The sequence below is a fragment of the Artemia sp. Qi Xiang Cuo genome, chromosome 1, assembly GCF_049724085.1.
Source record: "Artemia sp. Qi Xiang Cuo chromosome 1, ASM4972408v1, whole genome shotgun sequence".
NCBI lineage: Eukaryota > Metazoa > Arthropoda > Branchiopoda > Anostraca > Artemiidae > Artemia > Artemia sp. Qi Xiang Cuo.
In genome coordinates, this window is record NC_142794.1 from 100864954 (window position 1) to 100891826 (window position 26873).

A 26873-nucleotide genomic window follows, 5' to 3' on the forward strand; every position below is an offset into this window, starting at 1 on the left:
TGTTTTTGTTCTGAATTTGCCACTTGTTGTAACATTGGAGTCGAATTTTCAAAAGTCAAATCCCAAACAAATAAATTGTTGCCCCAGCGTAATAGACTCATCGAGCATGTCCAGATGACAAAAAAAAAACCAGGGAATAATAGTGATGCCGTTAGTAATAAATTATTTTAATAAAAGAACAATTCTTTGAACATATATTTTCAATCAAAAATATTTTTTTAAGCAAAAATCCCGTTTTTTTTTTTACAAAAAAATATCACAAAAACCAGACACAAAAAAAAAAATCCCGGACCGCAAAAAAAAAATCATCGAATAACGTGATTAAGTCGGACGATGATAACCATAAGCATAAAAGAACAACACTACCAGCCACAGGAGCCGACTTTTTGGTGCATGTCATAGAGACATAAAATACAAAACTCTTTAGTGTATATTCTGTATAAACTTTTTGCTGCGTGTTCATAATATGTCCAGTTTGAAATGCCTCAATCTAGCTTTTTCTAAGACTTTTGCTATTGACGAGATGACACTTTGCAAACTTCTCCCAAAGTGGTTAGCTATAATCAAATATAATGAAAATGAATGTAAGTTCTTCAATGTAATAATGATTTTTTGCAACAAAACAGTCTTGGACATCTCAATCAATGAACCGAGGCATGGCTTCTTAAATTAAGTGTTGCCGATTATCAAGTCATTCGATTACGCAAAATGAATTCTAGTCACATTTTCTTTCAATCTACTCAATCTCATCTGCTTAACTAAAACAGCTGATAATATAAGAGTTTGTTTACAATAAAAGTAAGCACTCTAATATTGTGTTCAAGGCCAATTCACACTATAAAAATTAAGAATTTAGGGACTTTTTATGAAGAATTGTAAACATGTTCAAAGTAAAGCTATCTTGAGAGTATTAGAAATATAAACTATTTTTAAACTGTGTGTCATAGCTTGAAGAACTTTGTTGTACAGAGACATTAACTGGATTTCCAGAGTTCATATAATGATTATTTGTTCTCCAATTCAAGCAATACTAAAGCAAATTTATACACAATTTAAACAATTTTATATTGTAATATACAGTTTAAAATTGTATATCACTAGCTAGTGGTATTATAGCTTCTTCTTCTTCTTCTATTTAACAGCATAGCTGGTGATACCAGCCTTGGAAATTGACTATTTCTTCCTATGAAACTTATTCAATAGTTCCGTTAAGCCTTGCTATTTTTTATGCGTTTTAGTGGCTTTTCTTGATTAGCAAATAATGACAACAAGATCCCTTCCTTTGTGGGCGAAAACATGAAAAAAAATATGGCTAAGCTAGAACCTCACTATTTTTCCTTTTCATCATATTGATATAGAAGTGGCTATTCGTCCGACCTGACTCTTGCTTCAGAAACAAAGAAAGGTGTGGTCTTTTGTGGTTCATTTAAATAAACCCAGTTTATAATACCATTTATTGTACCTACACGAGAACCGATCTATTTTTTGAAATTTCTATTCATTTCTAAACACTGAATGGATTTTCTACATAGGGACAGGGCAACTAACTCCCAAATTCTAAAGACAAGTGTCTCGTTGGCTGGGATGAGATTTGTCTTTTTTTACAACATTGGAAAACAGTGCTGGTATTATGCCCGTTATTGTACAAATGGGTATAGTCTCTTACTTGGCTGGATTGTTGCTCTACTCCATCATGTTTATGCGGGTACCTTGGGGGGGGGGGAGCAATACAGCATAGCATAAATTAAATATCGTAACCTAGCCTAACCTAGGTCTCCTCCTCCTCTAAACCCCCAAAAACAACAATTTAAATTTTAGAAATGCCAGGACAACCACACTTTACATTGCATTACTCTCGTAGTCTATTGAATCTGCGGTTCTTTTGTGACTAGTTTCCTTGTAAAGGTCCATATAGTGCCCAATTACCCAATTCTCTTATGCATCATTTAAGAAGAAGTACTGTTTTTCAAGGTTTCACCTTTATAACGCACATATTTTTAAAGGCCATCAAAGGTTAGGACATTGTAGAGGGAGAAGGAATGGAGGTATGCACTTCATGATATCTTCCTGACACATAACGTAGCGTGTAGACCTTTCCCTGAAAGTTTCATCTACCTAACCTAGCCCCTTTCCAGGATAGCCAATAGTAGCTAAAGTAGGATTTTACTAATGCAATGAATATGAAAAGATTGTTCCACAGAGAACTTAAAATGTCACTTATCATAAAAAATACATACAGTAGTCTCATGCCTGTGCTACATTATAGTCACACTTTTCGATAAAATCAAAATTACACACGACTACACCACCACTTACTTTTGCCGTTTGTATTTTTTCTAGTTGATCCTTTCTCAAATTTCAAGCATACATTTCTTGTCTGACCAATCAGGGTCAAGGGTTTATGCACAAGTTTAAAGACAAGATTGAAATTTATAACAATGAGTTTTCTATATGGGAAATCAATCTGATAAAATTAAAGGGAACTTGTCAGTAATACAGATCAGTTGGACACAAATTACTGTTGGTGCAAACTCAGTAAACTAATTTCTTGCAATTTAAATTTTTTTGCTTTTAAAATACAAGTGTAATGTAAAATCAAGAAAATTGCCATGTCATTCATGGTATTTGGCTTTCTTTATTTATAGATGTGACTATGATGTGGCATGGGCATTACAGTTGCTACTGAGTGTCTTCCCTTTGTAAATATGCGAAGTAAGGGCCTTTGAGTAGGAAGTATATTCAGAAATCAATTCGTGCTTTATCGCATGTAAAATGATTGTGGATTTATTTTCCTAAAAAGAATAGTTTACTACAGCTCCACTTTCATTTTCCCCCAACCCCTCTTAATATAGAACTATTTAGCTTAAATTGTATATTTCTCATGCATGCTGCCAGTGCATCTATATTATTTTAACCTGTGTACCCGTGAATTGAATCAACTCTGATGAAATAGAAAAGTATTTTCTTAATGTTTTCTTCTCAATAGCCTCTAGCCTATACATTTACCCTTCCGTCTGATTGTCCCTAGGCCTAGTTTGGTTTTCTATGGTGCCTAGATGAATTAGTCTAGCCTAGCCTATGGAGATATTTCAAAGAAGAATGGACTAAGAACTATTGCCGTCTGAAAAGAAGTACAATGACTAGGATGGAACAAAGGAGATGTTACCATTTCGAACAACCGTCACAAGTACTAAATGTCATTTCGTCGACAAGGAAAATCCGTGAGAACAATGACACATCAGAGCATCAACAGTCATAACTGTTGGACATCGACATTGTTACTGTCGATGAACTGACGTGTTGATGTTATGACTGTTGACGTCTTCATAGGTAGCAATTGTGACTGTTAATATACTGAAGGGTGGACGTTATGACTGTCACTGTTTTGACGTGTAGCTATTGTGACTGTCGATGTAATGAAGTGTCAAGTATCTGACTATTAATATTATGACTGATTTATTCTTAATTTTCTGACGGATTTATTGTCGATGTTATGACGGATTTTGTTGATGTTATGACTGTCAATATGTTATGACTGTTATGTCTGTATGAACTGACCTGTTGATGTTATGACTGTCGATGTTCTGATGGGTAGCGATTGTGACTGTCTATGTCCTGACGTGTCAATGCTATGACTGTTGATGTTGTGACGGATTTTGTCAATGTCCTGACGGTAGTGGTCCTGATGTGTTGATGCTCTGGCGCCTTCCCAGAACAATGAGGCTATTTAGTGTGTTAAAAAAGTAGCCGCCCATTAAAAAATAATGTTAAAAATTTAAACGCATATAGGTTTATAAATAGTAAATAGGTAAGGAAGTTGGTACAATTGAATTATCTGGAACCCACGCGATATATTTTATATGGAAGATGCTTAAGAAACTAGTCAAACGGGTTTCTTTCAATAGGGACTTGGACTGCAAACCGAGGTTTGTCAGTGTATTTAAAATAATTAAACTTTTATTTTTTTTGTTTAGGGGAAGAAATGGCATGCTTTGTATTTAACGTTAGGTTTCGATTTTATTATTAGAAATGCTTTCCCCTCCCCTCCTACTTGTCAAATATGGATACAAGATTGTGGCCAGAACATTCCCTTTAGATGTGAAGGTATCACATTAAAATTGGTTCTAACTCGTATTTCACAATAAATATATGGTTCAAATAAGATAGTTGTTACTAAAAGTTATTACATTATTGGCTAAATTAGGGGAGTAAATAACCGAATTATAAGCTGTTGTACGCATATAATCACCTCTGCACCTTCCCCCCACATTCAACTCCACAACAAAACGGTTTAGATATTTAACAGTAGCTGATAAATACCGCTTTGCGATACCTGGTGATAGCAAATGAACAAATTATGTGTATCCGTGTCTGGGTCCCTTGGACAGTATATTAAGCTGTGTTAGGTCTAATCTATCCTTACTTATTCTAGAGAATCAGAAAATTTAAATCACCATATAGAAAAACTGCTGTCCCAAGCTTGTATCTTTTCTAATTTCTAAAGATTATCACTTAAATCGTCACCCTGACTCTTCTATTATAAAGTTTACGAATGAAAGTTTAATATTTTTCAAATTAAAAATTTTCTAACAGGGTAATTTATTGATGCTGTTGCTTTTAATGTTTGTGTTTTTATCCCAAAGTTTATTTATAACAACTGGTCTGTGTATTACTGACAAACAAACTTGACACGAACATGTTTGTAGAGACTGCCAAAAATGCCAATGCCTCGTGGAGCTCATGTAGCTTAGAGTGTGCATACCAATCAAACCGTTCGGGGTAATGAACTGTCAATAATGCTCCACCTAGCTTAATGGTAACGAAAACTCTATAAAACGGGTCTTTGGTACCAATAGTTACATCAAAAGAATCAGATTTCAATGCTGATTTCAAATATATAACTTTCATCAAGTTTAGTGCTACCCATCAAAAGTTACGCGCCTGAGAAAATTTGGCTGATTTTCAAAAATAGGAAAGACCCCCTAAAAATTATAGAACCTTAATGAAAATCACACCATCATATTCAGCGCATCAGAGGACCCTACTATAGAGGTTTCACGCTCATATCTACAAAAATATGGATTTTTTGATTTTTTACCAGAAGAAAGATAACAGGTGCGTCTGTTTTTGTTTTTGTTTTTTTTTTCCAGGGGTGATTGTATTGACCCCGTAGTCCTAGGTTATTGTGGGAGAAGTCATTGGAACGGGAATTAAAAGTTCTAGTGCTCATTTAAAGTGACAAAAAAAATAGAGGGCAACTAGGCACCCTTCCACGTTAATTTTTTTCCCAAAGTCATCAGATCAAAATTTTGAGATAGCCATTTTGTTCAACATGGTAGAAAATATGATAAAATATGACTTTTAGGATGATTAAGTCCCCCGAGGTCCCCGGGGGGATGACTAAAAGTTATGAACTTTACCCAATGTTAACATATAGTATTGGTTATTGGGAAGTATACAGACGTTTTCAGGAGTTTTTTTTCTGGTAGGGAGGGGGGTGGGTGGGTCGGGGTTACGTTGCAGGATCTGTCCATGAAGTAAGTTTTCATGGGGGAAGGGAAAGTGCCATGAAGGGGGCGCCGGACGTGCCAGCATTATTTATTGGTTATTGGGAAGTATACAGACATTTTCAGGAAGGATTTTTTTTTCTGGAGGATGGGGTTGGAGGAGGGGGCTACTTGGGAGAATCTTTCTGTGGAGGTAGTTTCTTTGGCGTAGGGGACATTTCTATGAAGGGGGCGATGGATTTCCAAACATTATTAAAAAAACCATCAGAAACTAAATTAAAAAAAAACAAGTTTTTTTCAACTGAAAATAAGAAGCAACATTTGAACTTTAAACGAACAGAAATTATAACGTATATGAGGGGGTTCTCTCCCCAGTCCATGACTCACTCTTGAAGCGACAGTTTTTTTTAATGCTTTAATAAGAGCTATCTATTCTAACTAAACGGCCGTTTTGATTCAGGGGCTAGTGAATTAAATTTTTTTTTAACTTTTAACGTAAAAAGCAAGGTATTGACTTAGGGGAGAACCCCCTCATATACGTTATAACATATACGTAATAAAAAAAACAATAACAAAACAAGCAATATGGCTCAATAGTGATCGACACTTTTAAAAACGGAATTTTGATGTTAATAAATGTATCAAAAGAATGGGTGAATAATGCTGATTCTAAATATGTAAATTTTATTAAGTTTAGTATTACTCATCAAAGGCTACGAGCCTGAGAAAATGTGCCTGATTTTTTAAAGAGGGGGGGAAAATCCCCTACAAGTGAAAGAACTTTAATGAAAATCACACCCTCAGATTCAGCGTATCAGAAAACTCTATTACATAGGTTTCAAGCTCATATCGGCAAAAATCTGCAACTTTGTATTTTTCGCTAGAAGAAAAGTTTACGAATATAGAAGTTAGTTACGTAAGTTAATTTGTAAATTACGTCATAACTAAATTTAGAGACATCCATTTAGCAAAAGAAAAGTAAAATTTTTATGCAAATTTTGTTTACTTATTCAATGAAGGTGAGCAAAAATAAAAGTTTCATTAACTAAAAAACGATCAGAAATTAAACAAAAAAAAAAGTTTTTTAAACTGAAAGTAAAGAGCATCATTAAAACATTAAATGAACAGAAATTATGCCGTATATGAAAGGGGCTGTCCCCTCCTCAACGCCTTTTTCTATACGCTAAAGTTTGACTTTGTCTCGTAACTTTATTTTTTCAAACAATAAAAAACTTTAGCGTAAAGAACGAGGCGTTGAGAAGAGGACAGCTCCATTCATATTCGGAATAATTTCTGTTCGTTTTACGATTAAATGTTGTTCCCTACTTTCAGTTAAAAAACTTGTTTTTTTTATTTAATATGCTGAAGGCCGCAGTTGAAAAGGAGGACCACAAAAAAAATTCAAAGGATCCTGGGATACTATTTCAATTCAAAGGCAAACAATAGTACACATAAAAATTCAAACCTGATAATAGTAAAATAGTAAAAAATAAAACCCTTTTGCACATAAGGTAAAACATTGATATACCCGTATTTAGTCTTTGCAAGGGGGTTTTCAAAAAGTGTATTAATGGACAATCCTTTTTAGACATTTCTGGGTAAGACTATCCCCCTGTTGCATCATATATTTTAAGTTTAGATTTTTGGGTCCGAATCTTTGGGTCCAATTCCTGCTGCATTTGAAAAGGTCAACCTACTATTTATAGCATCTTATTGCTAATAATAAAATATCTAGAGCAAAAAGTTCTTGATTCAGCAATTAAAAGAATTTAAAACAGTGGGTAAAACATCTTAGTCTGTAGCACTTACTTTTTTAGACACTCTTTTTATGATTTTTTTTTATGTCATATGTAACCACTGAAGCGTATTTTTTAACTCACTTTTATTTAAAAAAACTAATAAAGTGAAATTTTTAAGTAAAGATTTAAAAATAAATTATACGAGTTCTGGAAACCCCACAATGTTTACAAATGATGTAAGAAATGCCATCGTTACCCACTCGAACTGGAACGATGTATACCAAGTTTAGAGTGCGTAATTTATTAAACAGTGCTAAAGATTCTGGAGTTTGAACAGCCCTTTGCACTTGTTTTATTTTATTACCTTGTTGTTTTTATATTAAAATATTTTTGGTGTTATATGGAGCATTTGTTCAGGGGAAGATCAAGGGGGGGGGGTTTATGAAGGTCTGAAATTTTATAAGGTCTAAAATTACACTAATTACAAGGTAGGGGGAGAGGAGGGTAGGAATTACAAATGGAGTGCCTAGTTTTTATTAGTGCCTACCCAAACATTAATTTCTTATTTATCCCTGCTTCTTGTTTCTTACAAAAAAAAATTACAAAAATTGGTTGTTCTTCGAAGAATGAATTTTATTATATCTTAAATTATTTTAAATTATTTTTAGCCAGATGTTTCCTTTGATCTTTCAAATATTGTTAAAAACATAAATGTTAGATCTAGCCTAGTATGTCCTGGCCCATTTTTTTGAAGCTATTGCGCTTTCTTAGGATTTTCTTTGAATTCTTCTTGACATTTTTTATTGCTTCAATATCTATTCTTTTTTTGTTATCAACTAATTTTATTTACTTTTTTCGATCTTTCATCTTTCTTTCATTCATCTAAAAATATTTTATATTATTCTAAATTAACCTTCATAATTACAATTGCATATCTTAATATTGTATGATATTTTTTGTAGAAAGTTTTCATCTATCTAATAACTCTGATTAAGATATTACTTTATTTTTCTTATCATTTTTTTTTTCTGTCATTTTCTCTAACCCCTGAAGTATTGCTTGTCTGCAGTAGATAATTCAGAATTTTTGGTATTAGGGTTTCTACGTAAAACATTTGTATGTATATCTAGTTACCAGGAATAGCATTTCCTATTCACCATTTGTTACGGTATCAATGGAAAAAAAGCTATAGAATATTCAGTTATTTTTAAAAAAATACATTTTAATTTATTTCTAACAAAACCGCGGGTAGTTAGATAAAAGAATCAATTGTATCCGTTAACGAACTTGCAAGTAATGGGTTCGTTCCTTGTTTAATCTAGCAAAAAAAGAGGAAAAGTTACAGATAACTTTGTTACAAATATAAGGGAGTAATTCAGTCATAGAATAAAATGGTTTACGGTATCTTCTAGCTTACAAGTATCAACAATTATGGATCTTCTCGTATAATTTTTAGTTTTCTCTTATACTGTTTTTAGGATCTTTCATTCTCTTTATTAAAACTTCAAGAGATTTAATATATCATTGATTTTAAGTTTAACATTGATATATTTACGACCCCTTTATCAGTGTCAAGTGGCAATTCTTTTAAATTTTGAACATCTATTTAAAAACTAATTTTTTAGTTTTCGGTTATATTGGGGCGAAGGTCGCTCTTTACTAGGTTGCAGCTGTGGTTACAATACAACAATAATAGGAACTCATTGAAATGAGCACTGTATTTTTGTCATATTTAGAGTATGGTTACCCACAGGATCATCAAGAGGCGTTTCTAGGGCCTAACCTTACCGTGGCCCTGTGCGGTATTAATTTAAGTAGAGATATATGATAGAAATATTTTAAAATCTAATTTATTATCAAATATTCTATTCAAGAATTCCTTTTGATATTCGTTTTTCTACGCAATGGAACACCAAAAACCAAATATCTCTGCCTTCAAAATGTTTGAGAAAATTGACGCAATTGCATACAACCCGAAAAGGAAGGACAGACGTAAACAAGTGAAACACAGTACTTAATTTGCGATCCCCAGAGTTGCTAGTCTTTTCTGTTTCTATTTTTTTACTAATGTAGGTCCTGAGGGTGTATATTATTTTTTAAATGGATCATGGAAGAAGAGGTGGCCACAGAGAAATCCGTACCCAAGGTCCAGTCTAGACTCTGCCTTTGAAGAACTCTTTTTTCTACAGTTTTTTTTTAAGATGAGAGCGCTCCAGCATACAGTGCCAAATATATGACTAGCATCTGGGGAATGTATAACAGATATTCGGTCTATAACTGTAAGAAACATGCAACTGATGCAATAACAGTTTTTGGAGCAGTATGGTAAGTTTTTCTTTAGTTTGTCTCCTTAATTCTCTTCACTTTTTTTCCTTTTTAACCAAAGAGAGGAAACGAAATCATAGCTAGATGCTTAAATGGTCTCCCAATATATCAAATAGTTGATTTGCCTGGTAAAGCATTCTATGATCCCGACAAATCAAATTGTTTCTCTTCAGTGAGATCAAATAAAATATGTATACGGACAACATCTTTAAAGTATGTTTATACTTGAGAACGCTGACTTGTCGTATATGTCCGTTTATTACTACAATATTCAAACTCTTCGGTGCTGTAGCTAATTTTTTGGATCTTGTATGTGAGTTACCACAATTTTTTTTTTGACTCCTATATAAAAATAATTTTTACATGGGTTAAGTTTTTACGAGTCGGATAAACATTCCGGGGGGGGGGGGGTAAAGACTCCAAGTCCGCCTTGAAATGGCTTTGACTACCTTTCATCAGAGGATATTGCGTGGAAGACATAAAACTACAAATTGCGATCACCAGAGCTGTAGATGTAAATAAAATATTCGACAAGAAATACGCAGACAGCAGTGTCTAAAAGAGCCTATGTTCTTTGAGACTTTACAGTTACAGTTATTGGAGTCTCATCTGTTCATAAGACATGCAGAAGAATCGTACTTTAAAAATTAGACAAAATAGCTTGATATGATTGACTAGTCAAGTATTTCTGGAACCTCCCTTGCTGACCAGCTCCTCTTATATAGTCTCCACTATTCTCAATCAGAAGAACCATTGGAGCTCATACATGGCATATCTATGACGACGAAATCTGCTCAGAGGGTTATACTCTTCGGGACTACCTATTGCAGGGACGTCCGAACGACGAATAGAGAGCTATGTTTGATGTATTGTCGCGATGACGTTGAACTGATCTCTTTGAAGCATTTATGGATAGTGATATATTCTTATAGGTGCTTTAATAGTAAGTTTAGAGCATACATTTCTTTTTTAAAAACAAGCTGCAGGTCATCCCTATCAGACATTGGAGGACATCACAAAGAAAGATTTAAAGGAAATTGGATTTTTGTAGGTGGATTCAAACAAGGAGTCATAGAATATATTCGAAAAGAGTGGGAGTATCCGTGGCACTGTTGGCATCGGGAAGCTTGGTGAATCGGTAATTAGGTCTTAGTAGCATTATTTTTATAGATCGAACGTTAGAAAAATTAAAAATCGTAATTTACAAGGAGACTGGCACGGTTAATGTTGACAATTCCGGGGAACCTGATCAAAAGAGTAAAAAAAAGAAACGTATGGTTCTCAAATATAATGATATTTTAAGATTGATATTGATTTCCTCTTCATTTTAGTCGTTTAAAAAGCTTTATCTTTTTTTTTAGATATACTAATTATATCTTTGTCTAATACTTAATTAAACAGGGACTAAAATGGTGTTGCAATGCGTTGTTCGTTTACTTACATTTTTTTTTGTTTTTGTTTGGTATAATTTTTGTTCCAGAAACTATGTTTCCCTTAACTATGACAGTACAGGCATTTATTTATTGAATAATATCAAAACAATCAAATGTTTTTCTATGGTTTAGGGTGATCGTCGAGTCTGATTTAATCTATAAGTAAATTATCTTCACTTTTGAACCAGTAGAAAGTCCTCTCAAGCCTAAATTCTATCCAGTAGCATTACCGCTGCAACCCGGATTCCAATGATTGTCTTTTAATGTAAACACAGATAATGCTTCAATTACTAAGGACGAAAGTTCGTTCTTTAGTGTAATTTATATTTCTTAACATTGGACGTAATCGTCTCTTACTAGGTTGCTAGCTACCGCTGCGTAAAATTTTTCTCAATTTACGAAGATCAGCCTGCAATTTTGCCATCTTCTTGTATTTTTGAATGTAATTTTTCCTTTTGTCCTTTATTAACTAATTCCAATGTATGCAATTGTTAGTTATTCCAATGATCGTCTTTCAATGTAATCTAATGGTGTACTTTTTGTTTTGAACTGTCTTTTCTTAGGAGTTTTGGGTTTTTATGTTTCTTAACACCGGACGTGATCGTCTCTTACTAGGTTGCTAGCTGCTGCTGCAACCCGGATATTTATTATAATTTTTGATATATTGAATTTAAATAAAACTGTACTAGCCTATACTATAGTTAAGTGGCCTACAAAATTTAGCATAGGCAAGAGGTCGTTCTCTATTATATTTTTTTGTATTAAAAAATTTATTATCATGTCATATATGTAACTTCTATTTAATGAGTCTCTGACGGTACAATTGTATGCATATCCATTTTTTACGCGGGAGATTGGGGTTCGATTCCTCTTCTGGAAGAACTGGGCTTGAGTTCGCTCTTTACTATACAACAAGAAGAACAAACCCTTCCATATATTGGACTTTGTAAGCTGCCTGATTCTTTGAGGTTAGTCTCTTATTATAATCAATTACTATGGACTACAGATCGTTCTTTAATGTAACTAAACAATAAATACAAACAGGAAAAAGCCTACGGCTTTTCTTCTTTGAAACAGTAAGAGATGAAATTCAAAAAGTCAAGTAGCTTACTAAATCCAATTTATGGAATGGTTTGTTATTTCAGTGACCGTCTTTTAATATAATAAAACTAGCAAAACAGTTTTTAAGTCTGATGAAGATTTAACTGATGTGTCAAAAGTAAGGTTGCAAGTCGACGATTTTGTTTTGGCCTTATTATAATTGGTATGGTGAAATAATAATATGCATATGGTTCTTAAATCATACTTCTTTATGGTTCCATTCGGTCTAGTGGCTTGGATAGTTAACTTTCACTTAAGAGGCCCGGGTTCGATTCCCGGCGTGGGAAAATTTTTAACTCTATAATGTTCGAACATTCGAACCTTTTAGAATTTATAATGATGTATAATATAAATACAGTAATCTTCACTGTAGTGAAGTTGCCTATGCAAGTTAGTATAAAAAGAGTTCGATCTTTATTATAATACTTTTTAAAGTAGAATCAATTTTCTCAAAAAAATTGCATTTTTGATGTATTTTCATACTGCAGTCTTTTCAAAGATTTTACGTCACGTCGCTAATTAAGTCATGTATGGTTATTAGTACACAATAGGTTTTAGATATTACGTCATGTCACTTATTACGTCATATATGGTTATTAGTAGATAATCGGTAAAATATTCGTTCTTTATTATAATGTCGTTTTTTATTTTAATTAGTTTTTTACCATATCGTAACAATTTGTTATATAATAATAATTAATTTTGTTAGTTAAAAAATGTTTTTATATAACGCAGTTTCCTTTAAAATAATCATTACACAACTCTTTATTATGACCACGAACTGTTTGATTTAACACTTAAGTTACTATGGGTTCAGTTCATTCCTTATTGTAAAACGAATGCCCATGCTTTCTTGTGTCCCTGTAATTGATTTCACAATAATCCAAGCCGCCAAGGTAGAAATTAACCAATTTGTCAGTTGAAAATTTTAATGCTATATTATTTTCAAGGATATCAAAAAGAATTTGACATAATTCAATATCCGTCGGATAGAGCTTGCAGATATCAGGGTGACATTGCCAAGTAACCTGCTGCCCAATTTTTGGTTTTGAATGTTTACTCAGACTGCTATAGGTGACTTCAGCCATCATAATTTCCTTGTCAGATCTAGTTTTAGAGCATTTTTCAATAGTTGTCTCGTACTTTTCAGGACAGTTTGTTCTACTACACAGAGAATTTTTTGCCAAATATTCAGTAGAACTAAACGAACTGTTTAAAACACAGTTAGAAATGCTTTTTTCTTGAGTCGGTGTTCCAGGAATTTGTTCTAAATCATTAGTCTTACAAACACATTTACTAATAACCCTAACAGGCTCGTTTTCGCCATAATTGAAAAACATTGCTTTTCTTTCGCTGTTGATAGGTATTCTTGTATATATATTTTTATTGCTGCTACATAGACTGCAATTACTCCTTCCAAAATTAATATACGAATTTTCTAAGAAGTACGCCTCAGTATATTCACTGTGTTGTCGAAAATTTTCCATTGCATCTATAAACTGTTCCACAGTTGCCAATCCATACCTTGGATGCTTTTCGTTAAACTGACAACATTTCCTTTGGATATTACTATGAAGCTTTGCCAAAGAATTTCTAGCCGACTTTTCAACAGCATCTGCTCTTTCAAAGAGAATTTTAATCTGTAATTTTGAATACTTTTCGTGATCCCGATAAAACTTGCGTAAAATGTTTCTCAATTTACAAAGATCAGCCTGCATTTTTGCCATCTTCTTGTATTTTTGAATGTAATTTTTCCCTTTGTCCTTATGCGATCTTCGGTACAGCCTCGCAGAGAATTTAATTTTTTCATTATAGCTTTTGTCACCCCAGTATCTACCCATTATTCTGGTAGCAACTTTTTTCTTATGTTTGTTTCGGTAATCTTCATCATTATCATACCGTTCCTTACTCTTTTGTTTGGCAGTCTCAATTTTCGCATGTCTATAATCTTCATCATTATGATAACACATCTTGCTGTTTTGTTTTGCTCTCTCAATTATTACTTCTCGATACACCTTGTCAGTTGAATACCTTTGCTTTTTTCTTTCCAAGATGTTGTCTCTGTTTTTTGTATAGTACTGTTTTTTTAGATTACGTATAATAACTCGCTTAGAAGGCATCTTATTACAAAACAAGAAATAATATTTTCTTCTAATTAACACTTCTTATAACTCGTATCAGGTATCCATAACCTAACAAAAAATAAAACTAATTTTTAAATTTTCAGGTATTTTGTTAGTTTGAATGAAAAGATTAAAATTATTGCTCAGATATCATAAATAAGTTTGCAGTTTACATAATAACTTTAGCGATTCTAAACTGAAAAATAAAATATATATTAAAAAATGTAATTTTTTGGTCTGAAAAAACATAGTCAATCCCACATCGGGTAGTTAGAACCTAACCAAAAATAAAACTAATTTTAACATTTTAAGGTATTTTTCCAGCTTGTATTGAAATATTCAAACTATTGCTCGGATACCATGGATATTTTTGCAGTTTACACAAGCTGCAAAGAACGCACAGGATGATCTTTGTAAACTGAGAAAAATTTTACGAATGTTTTACCGTGATTACAAAAAATATTCAAAATTAAAGATTAAAATTATCTCTGAAAAAAAAGATTTTGTTGAAAAGTCAGCTAGAGATGCTTTCGCAAAACTTCATAGTAATATCCAAAAGAAATGTTGCATGTTTAGTGAAAAGCTTCCAAGGTATGGACCGGCAACTGTGGAACAGCTTACAGATGTAATGGGAAATCTTTTACATCACTGTGAATATATGGAGGCATAATTGTCCTTTACTTAGTTTCAGCTTAAATTCGATGATCGAGCCTTTATGTACTACATCCAACGACTATGACGTCATTGATCAATATTGAATATACAAAATTAAGTTTTTCGTGAAAAATAATTAATAAAAAAATTAAGTGCAAAAGGCGCTAGATCTAGAGATTTCCTTTAAAATGAGCCATTGAACAACTCTCTACGATGTTCCAGTGCCAAGCTATCTCTGGAAACAAAAGAAAGAAAAAAACATCCCGTTTGTGCAGAATAACGTGGTTAAAGTCAATTTTCTTGATTTTCAAGCCAATATATATTCTTTGTTATTCAAGCCAAAGGGTGGTAAGTTTCCTTTATAGGGGTTTCGGACAAGGCGGTTCTAATGGTGTACTTTTTGTTTTGATCTGACTATTTTTCTAGGAGTTAGGGGTTTTTATGTTTCTTAACATTGGACGTGATCGTCTCTTACTAGGTTGCTAGCTACCGCTGCAACCCGGAAAGAATGAGAACATTTACATCTTTGTCGTTCTTAAGTAGTAATATATCGATCCTTTATTTAACAATGAATTAAAATCGTTTAATTTAAAATTCAAATAAGCTAGAGGTCGATCTTTACTATATTTTTTAATGTAATTTTATATTTCTTAACATCAGACGTGATCGTCTCTTATTAGGTTGCTAGTTACCACTGCAACCCGGTTGCCTATGCAAGTTAGTATACGCAACAGTTCGTTCTTTATTGTATGATGATAACAGTGATAGAAATTCACAAAAATACCAGATATTTCGGTCACATATGCAGTGACCGTTATCAGTAGTAAAACTGATCCCTATTTTATCCCTATTTGAACTTTATTTATCGTCATGAAAAGGCAGTGTGGCAGTGTGGTCTCCAAAATTATAGTTTGTCTTAAATATACAAGACGAATTTAGAAATCCGCCCTGTAAGTTAGTTTGACAAAAGTTGTGAATCAACATCGCTTGAAAACTTGATGTGATCAAACTGAAAAAAAAAACAATGAAATATCATCATTAACTTTCAAAATGAAAAGAAATTGCAAAAATATAATCGGTAAATGTTTAAAAATGAGCAATGAGCATAGAAAAATTTGCAAGAAAATTAAAGCTTCCAGTTGAACGTTGGTTTCAAAAACAATATCAGCATGTTAAAACTATATTAGATCAACGAAAATATAGGATGCAGAGCAGTATTCTTTTTTTTTCTTTTTTTTTGTTCCCGAACATTCAAACTCCTTAGAAATGGTGATACCCTTAGTGTAGAACTAGTGCCCTGCGGCACCTACTGCACTCAAGCCGTGGAGACGGTGTCATCAGCCCCTGTTATGTAGCTCACCGGGGCAACTACAGTGGCATGGCACCAAGTTGTAATAAAACACTTGTTTAGTTTTAACATGATCTACTGTGCCTTTATTTGATGAGGAAGGTTTTCAATTTTCAAATTTAAAAAAGATAAAAGCAGTTTAGAACTTGCAGATTAAAAATTGAATTTAATTAGAATTTAAACGTTGCACATATTTGTCGGCTGAATTTAGAATCGTTCCAGATGTGATAATGCGAAATTTATCCGGCGACCATTTTTTTTTAACTTGGATTTACAGCGTACCCCCTTAAATATCGTAAATATCTATTAGTTCAATATGTTGTCCCCTTTTTTTTTCGATATAATTAATAGTTTTTAGCTTTTTCCAAAATCCGTCATTCCCTTTTTCGTTTCGTCCAGAATTTGAAGGAAATCTTTTGGGAAACGGATATTTTGACAAGGACTTTTTTAATTTTTCTAGTTTTTAATCTTTAAAATAGTATCTTGAACTACTTGGAGGCCCAAAAAAAGTGTAGAAACGAGTTTTCAGTTTTCGATTCCTCCTCAAAACTTACTGTGTGTACTATAATTTCTTACAAACTACTCAAGATAAAAATGCTGGAACTACACCCCTGATTGGCTTAAGAAAACGTGACGGTTCTCCTCAAAAGGTTTAATGAATGAACCTCAAGCACAGTTCTTAACATGGAAGTACAGGAAAGCAATTTCGCTTTTTCTCATAATTTTTCTTCAACTCTTCTCCGTTCATTTTATTTTGAGGGGGGGGGGCAAATTAACGAAAAATTATTTGTCAAAGAAAATGCAAAACAACTTTATGTCGAAATCTGGGGCAGGGGTAAAGAACTATGAAAAATCCCCCCAAACTCCCTGAAATCACCCATAAAAAGAGGGAATAATTTCTAGGGAGGTTCTCCCTGAAAACCCTTGCCCCCATCCCCACTGCAGAAAATTATTTACATTGGAAAACTGCCCCCTTTAAAATTTTCCCCAAATGTAACATTGAGCAGACAAAGAAAAATTAAGACCATTAAAATAAGAAATAATAAATTAATGATAACGAAAAAATAATGAAGAAAAATACTATAAAATTCAGGAAAAAGCCTTTGACTTTTTCTCATTGGAATATAAAAGACGAACCACGAGGAACAAAGCAGCAAAGTCTATGGTAGCAAATTTACTATGGGTAAAGTTCGTTCTTTACTATAATTATACTGAACTGTATCGGACCTTTATGTATTTAATGTAATAACCAATGATTGTCTTTTATTGTAAATTTTTTAGGAACTATGGGTTTTTATATTTCTTAACATTGGACGTGATCGTCTCTTACCAGGTTGCTAGCTACCGCTGCAACCCGGAAATATAAATACTGTAATCTTAACTATTGTGAAATTGCGTAAGCAAGTTAGTATAGGGAAGAGTTCGATCTTTATTATAATCAAGCCAAGGGACAGAAAGTTTCCTATACAGGGGTTTCGGACAAGGCGGTTCTAATGGTGTACTTTTTGTTTTGATCTGACTCCTTTGTTAGGAACTATGGGTTTTTATATTTCTTAACATTGGACGTGATCGTCTCTTACTAGGTTGCTAGCTACCGCTGCAACCCGGATTCTATTTACGTCATAGCTCTTATATAAAGCTATGACGACATTCATTATTTATCTAGTAGGGTTTCAGACAAGGTAGTTCTAATGATATACTTTCGTTTTGATCTTACTCTATTTTTAGGAGTTTTGTTATATTTCTTAGCATGGGACTGATCGTCTCTTACTAGGTTGCTAGCTACTGCTGCAACCCAAATTCATATATATATTTATTTATGAGAGGCAGCCTGGCCGAGTGGTCCAAGACACTGGTGTTAGCAACCAGTCTCTTCGGAGGCGTGGGTTCAAATCTTACCGCTGGTATACGATTATGTTTGAAAGACTGCAGTGTGAAAAGACATCAAAAATGCAGTTTTTGGTGGAAAAATTTATTCTCTTTTAGAAATAATTTATTTTAGTTACTATAGATTTTTAACCCAATTAATTTCCTTTAAAATGAGCTATTGAACAACCCTCTACGATGTTCCAGTGCCAAGCTATCTGTGGAAAAGGAAAAAAAGAAAAGAGAAAAAAATATCCCGTTTGGGGAGAAAAACGTGGTTAAAGTAAATTTTCTTGATTTTCAAGCCAATATATTTCCCTTGCTGTTCAAGCCAAGGGACAGAAAGTTTCCTATACAGGGGTTTCGGACAAGGCGGTTCTAATGGTGTACTTTTTGTTTTGATCTGACTCCTTTGTTAGGAACTATGGGTTTTTATATTTCTTAACATTGGACGTAATCGTCTCTTACTAGGTTGCTAGCTACCGCTGCAACCCGGACTAGCTACCGCTGCAACCCGGATTACTAATGTCAAAAGTAAGGTTGCATGTCGACAGTTTTGTTTTGGCCTTATTATAATTGGTATGGTGAAATAATAATATGCATATGGCTCTTAAATCATACTTCTTTATGCTTCCATATGGTCTATTGGCTAGGATAGTTAACTTTCACTTAACAGGCTCGGGTTCGATTCCCGGTGTGGGAAAATTTTTAACTCTATAATCTTCGAACATTTGAACCTTCTATAATTTATAATGATGTATAATATAAATACTGTAATCTTAACTATAGTGAAGTTGCGTATGCAAGTTAGTATTTGGAAGAGTTCAATCTTCATTATAAAACTCAAACAATCAAGTAGCTAACTAAGTCCAATGTATGGAATGGTTTGTTATTTCAGTTATCGTCTTTTAATGTAAATTTTAATGTATTATTACAAACAGGAAAAAGCCTACGGCTTTTTCTTCTTTTAAATAGTAAGAGACGAAACTCAAACAATCAAGTAGCTAACTAAGTCCAATGTATGGAATAGTTTGTTATTTCAGTGATCGTCTTTTAATGTAAATGACTCTTTTCTCAGGAGTTAAGGGTTTTTATATTTCTTAACATTGGACTTGATCGTCTGTTACTAGGTTGCTAGCTACCGCTGCAACCCGGATAATGTAAAATGGATTATTTCAGTTAGCATGGTCATGTCGTTCTTTACTGTAAAAAAAAGAAAATTTTGGTTCCAGGAGTTTCGGTTACTATTGAGACAAGTAGCTATTATTACTATAGAGTTCATTACATGGACTGTTTTATTGCTTCAAAATTCAAATATCTTTGAAAAGACTGCAGTATGAAAATACATCAAAAATGCAATTTTTTTGACAAAATTGATTCTACTTTAAAAAGTATTTTATTTTTAAATACAAAAGTGACTAGATGTTGCAATTTCCTTTAAAATGAGCTATTATACAGCTCTCTATGATTTTCCAGTGCCCAGCTAGCTGAGCAGAAAGAAAAAGCGGAAAGAAAAAATATCCCGTTTGTGGAGAATAACGTGGTAAAAGTCAATTTTCTTGATTTTCAAGCCAATATATTTTCTTTGTTATTCAAGCCAAAGGGAGGTAAGTTTCCTTTATAGAGGATTCGGACAAGGCGGTTCTAATGGTGTACTTTTTGTTTTGATCTGACTCTTTTTTTAGGAGTTGGGGGGTTTTATATTTCTTGACATTGGAGGTGATCGTCTCTTACTAGGTTGCTAGCTACCGCTGCAACCCGGACTAGGATAGTTAACTTTCACTTAGGAGGACCGGGTTCGATTCCCGGTGTGGGAAAATTTTTAACTCTATAATCTTCGAACATTCGAACCTTTTATAATTTATAATGATGTATAATATAAATACTGTAATCTTCACTATAGTGAAGTTGCCTATGCAAGTTAGTATAGGGAAGAGTTCGATCTTTATTACATAATTTTTATATTTCTTAACATTGGACGTGATCGTCTCTTACTAGGTTGCTAGCTAACGCTGCAACCCGGATTTGGAAAAAAAAGACCTATACTATAGTTAAGTGGCCTATAAAATTTATTATAGGCAAGAGGTCGTTCTTTATTATACCGCTGCAACCCGGATATTCTTTACCATAACAACCTGGATGACGTCAGTTACAACTTGGGTTTCGTTTTATGCTATATCATTACAAACAAGAAAAAGCCTACGGCTTTTTCCTCTTTGAAATAGTAAGAGACGAGCCTCAAGCAATCAAGTAGCTAACTAAGTCTAATGTATGCAGCGGTATGCTATTCCAATGATCGTCTTTTAATGTAATGTATGGGAAATTTTTTACTTATGATGATTTCTTAAGGAACATAATTAAAATGTCTTAATGTAATAAAAATAATTTGTTTTAATTACAAAAGCTTTTTAACCCCATTAATTTCATTTAAAATGAGCTATTGAAAAACTCTCTGCGATGTGCCAGTGCCATGCTATCTTTTGAATTACTAACCTATACTATAATTAAGTGTCGTATAAAATTTAGTATAGGCAAGAGGTCGTTCTTTATTATATTTTGATCTGAATCTTCTTTCAGGAGTTATAGGTAACTTAAGTTTTTACTATGGGGCGTGATCCTCTCTTACTAGGTTGCTAGAAACCGCTGCAACCCAGATTTAATGTAATTCGTTCTTTAATGTAAGTAATGCAACCCGGATTGACAACCCAGATTATGTAAATTCTGATTACAAACAGGAACAAGCCTACGGCTTTTTCTTCTTTGGAGTAGTAAGAGACGACTCTCAAAGAATAAGGGAGCTAACTAAGTCCAATTTATGCAATGGTTTGATCTTCTAATGATCGTCTTTTAATATAATATTTTCAACCCCAATAATTTCCTTTAAAATGAGTCATTGAACAACTCTTTACGGTGTTCCAGTACCAAGCTATCTGTGGAATTACTAACCTATACTATAATTAAGTGGCGTATAAAATTTATTATAGGCAAGAGGTCGTTCTTTATTATAAATTTTCTAAGAAGTAGGCCTCCGTATATTCACTGTGTTGTCGAACATTTTCCATTGCATCTATAAACTGTTCCGCAGTTGCCAATCCATACCTTGGAAGCTTTTCGTTAAACTGACAACATTTCTTTTGGATATTACTATGAAGCTTTGCCAAGGAATTTCTAGCCGACTTTTCAACAGCATCCGCTCTTTCAAAGAGAACTTTAATCTGTAATTTTGAATACTTTTTGTGATCCCGATAAAACATGCGTAAAATGTTTCTCAATTTACAAAGATCAGCCTGCATTTTTGCCATCTTCTTGTATTTCTGAATGTAATTTTTCCCTTTGTCCTTATGCGTTCTTCGGTACAACCTCGCAGAGAATTTAATTTTTTCCTTATAGATTTTGTCACCCCAGTAACGCTCCTTGATCTTTTGTTTGGCTGTCTCAATTTTTGCATGTCTATAATCTTCATCATTGTGATAACAATCTTGCTGTTTTGTTTTGCTCTCTCAATTATTACTTCTCGATACGCCTGGTCGGTTGAATACCTTTGTTTTGCTCTCTCAATTATTACTTCTCGATACGCCTGGTCGGTTGAATACCTTTGTTTTGCTCTCTCAATTTTTACTTCTCGATGCGCCTGGTCGGTTGAATACCTTTGTTTTGCTCTCTCAATTATTACTTCTCGATACGCCTGGTCGGTTGAATACCTTCGTTTTGCTCTCTCAATTTTTACTTCTCGATGTGCCTGGTCGGTTGAATACCTTTGCTTTTCTCTTTTCAAGATACTATCTCTGTTGTTTGTGTAGTACTGTTTTTTCAAATTGCGTATAGCTTGCTTCGATCTAACCATTATTCTAATCAAGAATGAGAGAATTTACATCTGTGTCGTTCTTAAGTAGTAATTATGACGTCACGGCGTAATGTTTTTATTGACGTCAAGGCGCAATGATATTATTTCATGACGTCATCAGAAACAACAATATAATTTCGTGTTTTTCTATTCACTTCATAGCTCTAATATAAAGCTACGACATTCATTATTTATCTAGTAGGGTTTCAGACAAGGTAGTTCTAATGATGTACTTTTGTTTTGATCTTACTCTATTTTTAGGACTTTTGTTATATTTCTTAGCATGGGACTGATCGTCTCTTACTAGGTTGCTAGCTACTGCTGCAACCCAAATTCACATATATATTTATTTATGAGAGGCAGCCTTGCCGAGTGGTCCAAGACACTGGTGTTAGCCACCAGTCTCTTCGGAGGCGTGGGTTCAAATCTTACCGCTGGTATACGATTATGTTTGAAAGACTGCAGTGTGAAAAGACATCAAAAATGCAGTTTTTGGTGGAAAAATTTATTCTCTTTTAGAAATAATTTATTTTAGTTACTATAGATTTTTAACCCAATTAATTTCCTTTAAAATGAGCTATTGAACAACCCTCTACGATGTTCCAGTGCCAAGCTATCTGTGGAAAAGAAAAAGAAAAAAAAAGAAAAAATATCCCGTTTGGGGAGAATAACGTGGTAAAAGTCAATTTTCTTGATTTTCAAGCCAATATATTTCCCTTGCTGTTCAAGCCAAGGGACAGAAAGTTTCCTATACAGGGGTTTCGGACAAGTCGGTTCTAATGGTTTAATTTTTGTTTTGATCTGACTCCTCTGTTAGGAACTATGGGTTTTTATATTTCTTAACATTTGACGTGATCGTCTCTTACTAGGTTGCTAGCTACCGCTGCAACCCGGATATTTTAGTTACTATAGATTTTTAACCCAATTAATTTTCTTTAAAATGAGCCATTGAACAACTCTCTATGATGTTCCAGTGCCAGGCTATCTGTGGAAAAGAAAGAAAAAAGAAAAAAAATATCCCGTTTAGGCAGAATGTTGTAGTAGCTGTCACTTTTATTGATTTTCAAGCCAATATATTTCCCTTGCTGTTCAAGCCAAGGGACAGAAAATTCACTATACAGAGGTTTCGGACAAGGCGGTTCTAATGGTGTACTTTTTGTTTTGATCTGACTCCTTTGTTAGGAACTATGGGTTTTTATATTTCTTAACGTTGGACGTGATCGTCTCTTACTAGGTTGCTAGCTACCGCTGCAACCCGGAAAATAATCCCTATTCATATTTCAGTTAACATGGGCTAGATGTCGTTCTTTACTATACAACTGTGGAACAGTTTATAGATTTAATGGGAAATTTTATAGATCACTGTGAATACATGGAGGCATAATTGTTCTTTACTTAGTTTCAGCTTTAATTCGATGATCCAGACTTTATGTACTAACTACATCCAAAGACTATGACGTCATTTATTAATATTGTATATAAAAAATTAAGTTTTTCGTAAAAAAAATTAAATTAAAAAAAAAATTAAGTACAAATAGCGCTAGATCTAGAGATTTCCTTTAAAATGAGCCATTGAACAACTCTCTACGATGTTCCAGTGCCAAGCTATCTGTGGAAAAGAAAGAAAGAAAAAAATATCCCGTTTGTGGAGAATAACGTGGTTAAAGTCAATTTTCTTGATTATCAAGCCAATATATTTTCTTTGTTATTCAAGCCGCAGGGCGGTAAGTTTCCTTTATAGGGGTTTCGGACAAGGCGGTTCTAATGGTGTACTTTTTGTTTTGATCTGACTCTGTTTTTAGGAGTTAGGGTTTTTTTATTTCTTAACATTGGACGTGATCGTCTCTTACTAGGTTGCTAGCTACCGCTGCAACCCGGATTACTCCTTCCAAAATTAATATACGAATATTCTAAAAAGTACGCCTCTGTATATTCACTGTGTTGTCGAACATTTTTCATTGCATCTATAAACTGTTCGGCAGTTGCCAATCCATACCTTGGAAGCTTTTCATTAAACTGACAACATTTGTTTTGGATATTACTATGAAGCTTTTCCAAAGCATTTCTAGCCGACTTTTAAACAGCATCCGCTCTTTCAAAGAGAATTTTAATCTGTAATTTTGAGTGCTTTTTGTGATCCTGGTTAAACATGCGTAAAATGTTTCTCAATTTACGAAGATCAGCCAGCATTTTTGCCATCTTCTTGTATTTCTGAATGTATTTTTTCCCTTTGTCCTTATCCGTTCTTCGGTACAACCTCGCAGGGAATTAAATTTTTTCATTATAGCTTTTGTCACCCAAGTATCTGCCCATTATTCTGGTAGCAACTTTTTTCTTATGTTTGTTTCGGTAATCTTTATCGTTATCATACCGTTCCTTGCTCTTTTGTTTGGCTGTCTCAATTTTTGCATGTCTATAATCCTCATCATTAAGATAACACTCCTTGCTGTTTTGTTTGGCTCTCTCAATTTTCGCATCTCGATACGCCTTTTCGGTTGAATACCTTTGCTTTTCTCTTTTCAAGATGTTGTCTCTGTTTTTTGTATAGTACTATTTTTTTAAATTACGTATAACTCTATTAGAAGGCATCTTATTACAAAACAAGAAATAATATTCTTATCTAATTGAAACTTTTTAAGACTCGTATCATGTACCCATAACATAACAAAAAATAAAACTAATTTTTAAATTTTCAGGTATTTTGTTAGTTTGAATTAAAAGATTAAAATTATTGCTCATATATCATAAATATTTTTGCATTTTACATAATAACTTTAGCGATTCTAAACTGAAAAATGAAATATATTAAAAAATTTAATTTTTTGGTCTGAAAATACATAGTAAATTCCACATCGGGTAGTTAGAAGCTAACCAAAAATAAAACTAATTTTAACATTTTAAGGTATTTTTCTAGCTTGAATTGAAATATTCAAACTATTGCTCGGATACCATGGATATTTTGCAGTTTACACAAGCTGCAAAGAACGCATAAGGGCAAAATTAAAAATTATATTCAGAAGTCCAAAAACATGGCAACAATGCTGGCTGATCTTAGTAAATTTAGAAAAATTTTACGATTGTTTTACCGGGCTAACGAAAAATATTCAAAATTAAAGATTAAAATTATCTCTGAAAGAATGGATTTTGCTGAAAAGTCAGCTAGAGATGCTTTCGCAAAACCTCATAGTAATATCCAAAAGAAATGTTGCATGTTTAGTGAAAAGCTTCCAAGGTATGAACCGGCAACTGTGGAACAGTTTACAGATGTAATGGGAAATTTTATACATCACTGTGAATATATGGAGGCATAATTGTTCTTTACTTAGTTTCAGCTTTAATTCGATGATCCATACTTTATGTACTAACTACATCCAAAGACTATGACGTCATTGATTAATATTGTATATAAAAAATTAAGTTTTTCGTACAAAAAAAAATTAATTTAAAAAAAAAATTAAGTACAAATAGCGCTAGATCTAGAAATTTCCTTTAAAATGAGCCATTGAACAACTCTCTACGATGTTCCAGTGCCAAGCTATCTATGTAAAAGAAAGAAAGAAAAAAATATCCCGTTTGTGGAGAATAACGTGGTTAAAGTCAATTTTCTTTATTATCAAGCCAATATATTTTCTTTGTTATTCAAGCCACAGGGCGGTAAGTTTCCTTTATAGGGTTTTCGGACAAGGCAGTTCTAATGGTGTACTTTTTGTTTTGATCTGACTCTGTTTTTAGGAGTTAGGGGTTTTTATATTTCTTAACATTGGACGTGATCGTCTCTTACTAGGTTGCTAGCTACCGCTGCAACACGGATCTTACTAGGTTGCTAGCTACCGCTGCAACCCGGATTGGACTGGCTTATGAAGCAAGATTGTGTGTTTTTCGTCAACCTGCGGCTTCTATAGAAACTCTAGTAGAATTTAATAACTTTTTTCTTGTTTTCTCATCTGTTCCTCAAAAAAGAAATTAACCCCTTTGTATCTTTTCAACATATTGTAAACAGTATCCTTTTCAATATGATTTCTCCGACACAAATCATCACTCGTGCCTCTGGATCGATGCAGACTTGATAGTATTCAGGCGATAAGCCTCGTCATTTCTGTATTTGATGTTTCTCTGGATTGATGCAGACTTGATAGTATTTTGACAATACTCTTCATTATCTCTGTATTTGATGTTTCTCCGGATTGATCCAGACTTGACATTTGAAGTGATCGTCTCTTACTAGGTTGCTAGCTACCGCTGCAACCCGGATTACTCTAATGATCGTCTTTTAATGAATCTTTATTATAATTCTTTACTATAACAACCAGGATGACGTCAGTTACAACTTGGGTTTCTCTTTATGCTATATCATTACAAACAGGAAAAGCCTACGGCTTTTTCTTCTTTGAAATAGTAAGAGACGATCTTCAAGCAATCAAGTAGCTATCTAAGTCCAATGTATGCAGTGGTAAGTTATTCCAATGATCGTATTTTAATGTAATTTTCTTGATTTTCAAGCCAATATATATCCCTTGCTGTTCAAGCCAAGGGACTGAAAGTTTCCTATACAGGGGTTTCGGACAAGGCGGTTCTAATGGTGAATTTTTTGTTTTGATCTGACTCCTTTTTTAGGAACCATGAGTTTTTATATTTCGTAACATTGGACGTGATCGTCTCCTACTAGGTTGCTAGCTACCGCTGCTACCCAGACTAGGTTGCTAGCTACCGCTGCAACCCGGATAATTGACAAACACCATTTATGATGAGCTATATTCGTCCTTTATGTAACTACACCTGGAACCACCATATATCAGTTAGTATGGGAGAGTGATCGTTCTTTACTTAAAATTTTAATATATTGACCTTAAATATAATAACTGTACTAGCCTATACTATAGTTAAGTGGCCTATAAAATTTAGTATAGGAAAGAGGTCGTTCTTTATTATAAAT

At 33.5% G+C, this 26873-nt stretch overlaps 1 protein-coding gene across 1 annotated transcript in view; it reads left to right on the plus strand.

The window, feature by feature from the left end:
- The first annotated feature begins 466 nt into the window (after nucleotides 1-466).
- Nucleotides 467-26873, plus strand: part of LOC148957003 (uncharacterized) — a 77610-nt gene continuing 51203 nt past the window's right edge. Inside the window, exon 1 of the mRNA XM_089092773.1 lies at nucleotides 467-584. Coding sequence (XP_088948899.1) covers nucleotides 467-584 — 118 coding nt within the window. The remainder of the gene's footprint in view (nucleotides 585-26873) is intronic.